Source organism: Micromys minutus (genome assembly GCF_963924665.1).
Source record: "Micromys minutus genome assembly, chromosome: 13".
In the NCBI taxonomy this organism is placed as follows: Eukaryota; Metazoa; Chordata; class Mammalia; order Rodentia; family Muridae; genus Micromys; species Micromys minutus.
This window is the reverse complement of record NC_137982.1, coordinates 7,484,985-7,493,577: the sequence shown is the minus strand read 5'-3', so window position 1 is coordinate 7,493,577 and position 8,593 is coordinate 7,484,985. Positions and strand designations below refer to the sequence as shown.

The window sequence follows — 8,593 nt, the reverse complement described above, 5'->3', positions numbered from 1 at the left end:
AAGGCAAAGAATCTGGAATAGTAAAAAAATATTTTGACAAGTAAGAGTAAGGTTGGAGGGGGCTGGAGCGATGGCTCAGTGGTTAAGAGCACTGACTGCTCTTCCAGAGGTCCTGAGTTCAATTCCCAGCAACCACATGGTGGCTCACAACCATCTGTAATGGGATCTGATGCCCTCTTCTGGTGTGTCTGAAGACAGTGTATTCACATACATAAAATAAATTTAAAAAAAAGAAAAAGGTTGAAATTATCTGCTACCTAACTTCAGGATTTACCATAAAACTACAATAACCAGAGTGTTTTTGCCAAGGATAGCAATATAAATCAGTGAAGAAAAATAAACTCCAAAAAATGGACCATGGCTAGGGTATTGGTTAATTTTTTTTTTCCAGAAAGGTTTTCTCTGTGTATCCCTGGCTGTCCTGGAACTCAGTCTGTAGACCAGGCTGGCCTCGAACTTAGAGATCTGTCTGCCTCTGCAACCTCTCAGGTGTTGGGATTAAGGATGTATGCTGCCAGCATGTCTGGCTGTCAATTAATTTTTTTAACAAAGATGTAAAGGTGGTTTAATAGTTTTTACTATGTGATGCAGGCTGTCCTTGAACTATAGTCTAGGCTGGTGTTGAATTTGAGATTGTCTCCCAAGTGCTGACATTACAGACTCATGCCACTGTGTCTAGTTTGGAAAGGTCAGATTTTATTTTTAATTAATTAGTTTGTATGTATGTATGGGTGTGGATCTGCTTGTCTGTATATGCATGGTGTGTGTGTGTTTGTGTGTGTGTGTGTGTGTGTGTGTGTGTGTGTGTGTGTGTGTGTTTGCGTGCGTGTGTGTGTCTGGTATTGGGTGGGACTAGGTATGTAATTCAGTGGTAGAATTTAGTATATAGATCCTGAATTCAGTGTCCTAGAAATACATTTATCTTTTAACTAAATAATAGAAGAAACATGAATGAAAAAGGAACAGGAGAGACGTAAGTAGCTTTTGTGAGTGGGTGATGGAAAGTATCGTCTAAACATACAGGGTGCAGGAGTGAGCGGGCTCTGCCCCTTGGCTGAGTGGCCTTCGGCAAGTCATTCTCTCTGCCTCGTTGCAGGGTAGCTCACGATGCCTTGTGGTAATGAGATCACGCTGAGTGATCTGCCTGCTCCTGAATGATGGGCATCTACGCTGGGCATCTGCAAGAGCGATGCATTACAGCAAGGGGACTATTCACAATAACGTGGGCATTGCTGATCAGAGAAGTTTGGAAGGAACCCTAGTGGATAAAGGCAGCAGTATGGAGATTCCCAAGATGCAGAACCAGCCTGGGCTCAGAGCAAGCTGGTGTTTTGGGGGCATCTGCTGCCAAGCAAGAAGGGCTGAGTTTGATTGGCTCCTGCGAGTTGCTTTCTGACCTCCACATGCACATTAGTGTATCCCCTCACAATAAACAAATGTGAATTTTAAAAACGAGCAACAAGATGAGGCACAGGGGTGACTAATAACCCGGTGCAGGAAGTTCCACCAGCTTGCTTACAGCAAATCCCACGGTCTCTGCCGCCTGCGTGCTGGGGTGGAGGGCCAGCACTTTATGCTCTGACTAAGGTGACTTCACTTCTGATCAGGTGCTCAAGCTAACTCCAGGGGATAAAATGCAGGTCAGATGTCCAGCCTCGTGGGGGTGTGGTTTGTGGGCTGGTTCTCTAGAGAATGGAAGCCAGGGCTCCACAAAAAGACTTTTCTCTTTTCCCAGGTGGCTCCAGCTTTAGACTTTAGACTGGAGCCACTCAGCTGCGCTGGGGACATCTCTTGTGGTGTCGTCACCATACACAGGCATTTCAAGTGAAGGGGTGGTGACATGTTCTCAAAGATATCAACTAAAGGATTACCGCCATTCCTAGGTTCCTGTTTTTTGCTGAACAAGAGGATCCACCCCCGTCCCCAGAGATAAGCAGGTTCTCTGGCAGAGATGAACTTCCACCACACTTAGAAAATAAAGGAGCTGGGTGCATGTGGAGAGATGGGAGCTTCAGAGTGTTTGCTGCTTTTGCAAAGGATCAACCTTGGTTCCCAGTGCTAATGTCTGATAGCTTCATAATGGCTTGTAGTGCCAGCACCAGGAGATCCAATGCTTCAGGGTTCTGTGGGCACCTGCACTCATGGGCACCCCCATTATATATATACACTCACTGGGTATCTAATATTATATATGGTATTATATATAAACATACATATACCTGTGTACCCCATTATATCATTATATTTATATGGATATATTATATATGGTATATAATATATACATTGTATATACTGTACATGTGTACCCTATTATATTTATATGTATACATGTACATGTATACATGTATGCTATGATACACTGTTTAAAGGAAAACACAAAGGTTGGGCTAGGCATGAGCACACAGGCACACACGCAGAGACAAATAAAAGACTAATGTAACTTCTTTTAATTGTCATTTTACGCTTTCTGCAGCTGCCCGCCACCCTCCCCTTCCCTTGGATGACCACTTTTGTAGGCTATAGGGGACCAGGGAACAAAGCCTGCGGGGGGAGGGGTGGGGGCACAGCAGCCCCAGTCAGGTGGTCGGAGAACAAGCTACAATTACAAATTTATCACAACAATTAATGCTGAAGCCTGGGAGAGCTGCAGAGGGGAGGCCCGCTCCTCTTTGTCAGGGTCTATTTGGCAGTGACCTTGCTCTGGAGGCGATGGTACTCCTTCAGCCTGTAAACCAAATGGAAAACAAAGAAAAATGTAATTTCACAATAACAACATGCGCTTCATTCAATTAATTCAGGCAGGAAGGGGGCGGTGGGGGCAGCTGTTTGTTAAGAAGTTGCCTTTTTCTTCGGTCCCCTCTCCTGCCCTAGCCTCCCCTGGCTCCTCCAATCAGGATAATGTAATTAATTTATCAGAGGGGAAAACATTGTTTGTCATTGTTGAAGATAAAGCATTTAACAGCCAATAGGAGAAATGAAGAGGCCATTATGTTCTGGGCCATTTCAAAAGGTTTATGGGGTTATAAGCCACAGGCGAGGCAGGAGGTGGAGGGGCCGAGAGCTCTGGCTGCAGAGAGGTCTCTGCAGACCTGGGTGGCTCTAGGAAACCCAAGGCACACTGCCAGATGGAGAAGCCATCTCTGTCTTCCTGACACAGGCCCCATGAGTCTGGAGTCCCCAATGAGAAACCCAGAGTTGGTCTTCCCAGCTTGGCACCATAACTCCTCCCTGACTGACTCCAGGCAAGTTTCTTAACCATTTTGAGCCTGTATCTAGGGAATATTCAAATATCTCTAAGAGTTAAAGCAAACGGGGCTGACAAGATGGCTCAGTGGGTAGAGGTGCTTGCTGCCAAGCCTGAAGGACCAAGCTTGATTCCTCAAGCCTATATAATAGAAGGTAAGAACTGACCTTGGAAAGTGTCCTCTGACTTTCATATTAAAAACATTTTAAAAATACACATAAATGCAATAAAAGTTTTAAGGAATGAAAATAAACTAGAAAAGAGCCCAGGAACGGCTTGACACGGCAGCTGCTGTCATGAATGACCTTGCTGTTGTCAGTCTTTGAGCATACCAGCCCTGGACACCTTTAGCTTTATTCCCATATGCTCCTATAGGAATCACTGGGGAGTGAGGGGTACCTCACACCCTCCCTTGAGCCTCCTGGAGATTGGGAAGGGATCTGAGTTCCCTAGGTCAGAGCATATGACCCCAGGCATTGCATATGAGCTCCAGGTCTCAGTGACTTGCCATCTGTCCATCCCTCCAGCTCTTAAACAGTGGCATAAGATTCTATTGTCCCTCAGGGCACTTCCTCAACTAGTTTTTCTGGTCAAGGAGCCCAGCAGCTTTGTTTCTGGAGACATTAATGCAATTGTTAGAGCCCAGGCCAGGATCCAGGGAGTCAAATGTCCTGGTCCCTGGACATTCTGATTCTGTTGACTACCAGGCCCTGCTGAACGGGATCTGACTGGGAGCTGAGGAACTAGAGGCAGGTGGTTGGGAACATCTTGGTGCATGAAGGGACAGCGTCACAGCAGGACCTGCTTCCCATAGCTGGAGGCCTCTGAGGATCGGCATGATCCAGAGTTTCTCTCTCACCTGAGTGAGTTGATATTGATGAAGCCGGTGGCATCAATGGGTTCATAGTCGCCCTGCACGTTCATGCTGCAGGAAAAGCAGAACTTAGTAAGGCCAGGCCACCCTGCTCCGAGTCTCTCTCCTCTACTCAGTCTAATTCTGGGAGTACTGAACGGGGCCAGGCGCCATGCTGGTCAATGGCCAGGTTGCTCCCAGAAACCTCTGCCCGGAGTGTGAGTCTCGGGAGGCAGGGAGAGGTTCTAAGTTGGGTCCCAGCTCCGCTAACTCTGAGCCTGTGAATTCTTGCCATTTGTAAACTGAGGTCCTCCAGAGAGCCTGAAATGGCTCATGACATCTGGAGCAGCTGATGGGCTCTCTGGAGCTAAGGGAGGCTGGCAGGTATTTACAGCATGGAGTCCCACAGCCATCTTTACCCCGAGGTCAGAGCATTGTGACAGCATCTGTCACCTGCAGTGGCCTCAGTACAGCTGCCCTCTCTGCAGTACCTTCCAGATCTTCTCCAAAAGCCACTCACCCCAGCAGCCATCCTGGTCTGTCACCTATCTCAGAGAGCCCAGGGAAGTGTGCAGGTTCCCAGGGCTGAGCATGAGCCTCGGGAATGTATCAGTGGCTCTCACTGTCAAGGGTTCATGTGAAGTCACAGTGACTGACGTCCCACTGTCTTCATTCATTCATTCATTCACTTATTCATTCATCCGGCACTCTTAGGCCAGCTCACCCGGGGCAGAGGATTTGAGATTAAGAGCGTAGCATTCTGTCTGGGCAAACAGCACCACTGCCCACCACTTCAATCTTTGGCCCTTGCAGCCCTATAGACTCAGTCACCCCTGACTTCCTTTCTGCTCTTATTCGGCCTCTTGTCTATAAACTGGCACAAAGCAGTCTCAAGGTTCTCGGGGACAAGGAAGTGACCTGCCCCCTCAGGAGCTCTCTCCAAAGAGGTACGACCTGGAAGCAGGTAAGAAGGACCTGCCATCATGTGACTAAGGCCATGCCTCTGGTTCTCTGGGGACACCTACCCCCTCTTTTGGTGACCCTGGCCAATGAACCCAGGGCTTTGCATTCAAGGCAAGTGCTATGCCACCAAGCCACACCTCCAACTCAACTGTGGCCCTTTTTGTAAAACACATGGAACCAACAAAGGTAGCGCTCACCTGTAGGCCTAGCCCTGGGGCGGAAGGAGAAAGCTAGCCTGGGCTTATGGTAAAACTCTGACTCTCCACTCTCGCCTTCCCTAAAAACATGTGGAGTCTGCACATGTCCCAATGGGCCTGGAGTTTTGACCTTGATGCTGTTCGGGTCCTGAAGTCACTCCATGCTAAGCCCTCCATGACCCTGTTCTCCTGTGTTTGCTCCCCTTCTCCAGAGTTCCCTTTGGGGTTTGGGTCCTGACAACACTACGAGCTGACCACTGATCAATATGGTCCCTCCTGGGGAAAAGATGTGCCTACATAGTTAGGAAAGACTGGTCTAGAAAGGGTACCAACTTGTGCAATAATATTCAAATCTTGCTTGCTTGGGTGCCTTTGGGTGTGCCCTGAACACACAAAGCTCCTCATCACTTGCTTCCTACCTTCTGGCAAGCAGGCTCTGGAAGCCCAGCCTCACCTCTGTCCGAAGCCCTCCCTCCCCTTTACAAGCGCCTCTACTCAGTCCTGAGAGCAGACTGGTGGCTGAGCCCTTCCCTCACCTGGACCACAGGGTCCTCCTTTCCTTCCACCTCCCAAGTCAAAACAAACTCCACACCATAACCTAGCACTTTGGGGGTAGAGGCAGAAGTACTGGGGTTCAAGGTCGTCATCATATTACACCTGAGGAGAACCTGGGCTACAAGAGACTTTAAAGACAAACAAAGCTACAAAAACAAAAACAAAACAACAAAACAAAAAATCTACAAAGCAACACAACCTTCTTCCGCCTGTCTACAAGACAACCTGGACAAACAGTTCCAGGACTGCCTCAGAGACAGCCCACCAAGGACGGCCCTGCCCTGCGAGGCTGCCCAGAGTCCCAAGAGGAGCTTGTTTGAGAACGAAAACCTCTTTTTTCAAATAGTGCTGTCAGGGGGTAGGGGGAGGTTGGGGTGTGGAAACAGAGTTTACAATGATTTTTTTTTTTTTTTTACCTCCTCTGACGGTCTACAGAAAAACCTCCATGCTTTTATTTTTGCTCATTCGAGTGGCTCTGACCTGCTCTATAATTACATTACTTTCTACCTACTGCGCCCGGCATTTCCAGCTCTGCTACCTCTCGCGGCTTCCTCGCTGGTCCCTGTGACGCTGTCACTCAAGGGCTTTCAAGTCAGCGATGTAGAAATCAAAAAGAAAAGGGAAATGGTCGGAGACACAGTGAGAATAAGTACCTCTGCTTTTTTCTCCGTCTTCCCCTTTTCCCTTTCACTTTATTCATTTAATCTCCCCGAGTGAGACTGTAAGGTTTAATGAAGGGTTGGGCAGATTATTAGAGGCTGTTCATTTGGAGGGGGAGGGGAGAAAGAGCCAGAGAGAGAAAGAGAGAAGATAATTTGACATTTACCCCGACTGATCTAAACTGATTCGGTTATATTTATGGCTTATAAAGTGTTTAGAAAGATTGAAGTTGGGTGGGGGGAGAAACTCAACGTGGCTGGTAGAAGGGAAGGAGAGAAATAATATTGAATGCCAAACAAAACTCGTACTTTAATTCCGACTTGTCCCTGGGAGGGCAGGGCAGGCCTCGGCCTGAGCCAGCTGGTCCCTGGGGGTTTGTCCCCATCCACGGTTTGGCCAAGTGGCGCCCAGAGGAGATGCCTGGCTTTCTCAGGGCAGGCTGCCCTCAGACATAGCAAAGTCTGTGTTGCTCATGTCTCCCACATCAAAACGAACGCTGGGCACGGACACAGAGGATGGTTTAGGTGGTACCAGCTTAGGCGGCTCCCTGTCTGTCACAGGCTCCCCCGATACTAGACCCTCTGCTCGGTCCTCCCAGAAGGAAGCTCCTGGAGGCTCCATCTGGGTTCCCCGCCTTTCTCCTTCCACCCCAGTGGCCTCTTCTGCTAAGACTTTAGAGAACAAGCCTGAGGCTGTCCAATGTCACCTCATTCTGTACTTATTGACCACAAGCAGACAAAATGGTTCCGGGCTGTCTTAGAGGTACCTACACTTACGTCTGAGACTCCCCAAATTCTCATTTCCTCACAGCTGGGGTGTAGACCATGGCAGAGCACTTGCCTAGTGAGTGAAGAGCCCTGGGTTCTACCAGCACCACTGACAGGAAACACAGCCAAGCTCCACTCATCCCCAGTGTGCTTCTGCACACTGACATCCCCGTCCACATCCAGTGTGTAGCTTGTAAAGATCTGGTTTTTGGGCTCACCAACCCAGTCTAGACTGCCAGCGTTGCTCACTGGCAACCTTATGACCACCCTTGCCGGTGTACACCTTCACCCTTGTGCGCTCCATGAAAACCATTCTTCAGGGCAACATAAGGACCTGAAGATCTGACCCTGCCCTTCTTACAGCCTGGCTCAGTCTCCATAACCTGGCTTCTTAGTTTTCTTCCTCTAGTATCTTTCCTGGTATGCCTGAATTCTTCTAAGCCCTTCTGAGGCTCAGAACCAGAGGTACTGCCCCTGGAATCCACCAAATCCTCTAGGTAACCCTGGTTAAGAAAGCTGCTTCACAGCCTAACTTTTATACCCAGCCAGACTATCCTTTTCCAATACTCTCTTTTCTTCTAATCCACATTACAGCTTGCCTGCTTCCTTTCTTTTGTTGCTTTGATTTTTTTTGGGAGAGTCTCATTTGGCTCAGGACAGCATTACTTTGCATCAGAAAATGACACTGAACTTCTGATTGTCCTCCTGCTTCGACCGACTGAGTACCACCACACCTGGTTTATGCCGTGCTGGAGCTAGAACCTGGTGCTTTCTGTACACTAGGCAGATAGTCACTCCTAACCACAGTCCTAGCTCACAGCTATCATTTGATTGACACCTTTCTTCCCTGGCCTGTAGGTTCCATGACATGACAGATGTGTCCATCATAAACATCTTACTGGTCTCTCACAAAGAGCTTGACATGAGATTAGCAAAAATGTGCTGGAGAAGTTGCTCAGACAAGACTAGATGGACTGAGACATGGGAACCTACCTCACCAGTTCTTCATTATACAGGGAGAGTGGAGACTCCCGGCCGAGGATGTACACCTGGCCCTTGAAGACAGACACCTGCACCTTCCCTTCCACCCGCTCCTGGGACATCGCGATGCAGTGGCGAACAAATTCACATTCAGGGCTGTGCCAGAAACCTGTAGGAAAAGAACAATGAAGGTGTTGTGGACGGCCTCAGGCCAGGGCACAGGAGGATGGAGGATACAGGAGCCGAAGTCCAGAATTACCCTCTGATAGACCCAGTCTGCCTTACACGTGAGCACTGGCATGATGTGCCATCGTTAACGAGGCTGAAGAGCCCACTCTTGTGTCCCAATCCCATCATCTTGCAAGAAATGGCC

The 8,593-nt window shown here is 48.5% G+C and overlaps 1 protein-coding gene across 1 annotated transcript in view; it reads right to left on the bottom strand.

The window, feature by feature from the left end:
- Positions 1 to 2,463: 2,463 nt before the first annotated feature.
- Positions 2,464 to 8,593, bottom strand: part of ASS1 (argininosuccinate synthase 1) — a 47,445-nt gene continuing 41,315 nt past the window's right edge. The window contains exons 14-16 of the mRNA XM_080928088.1: positions 8,233 to 8,389; positions 4,104 to 4,169; positions 2,464 to 2,725 (exon numbers count right to left, since the gene is read on the bottom strand). Coding sequence (XP_080784214.1) covers positions 2,680 to 2,725; positions 4,104 to 4,169; positions 8,233 to 8,389 — 269 coding nt within the window. The 3' untranslated portion in view covers positions 2,464 to 2,679. The remainder of the gene's footprint in view (positions 2,726 to 4,103; positions 4,170 to 8,232; positions 8,390 to 8,593) is intronic.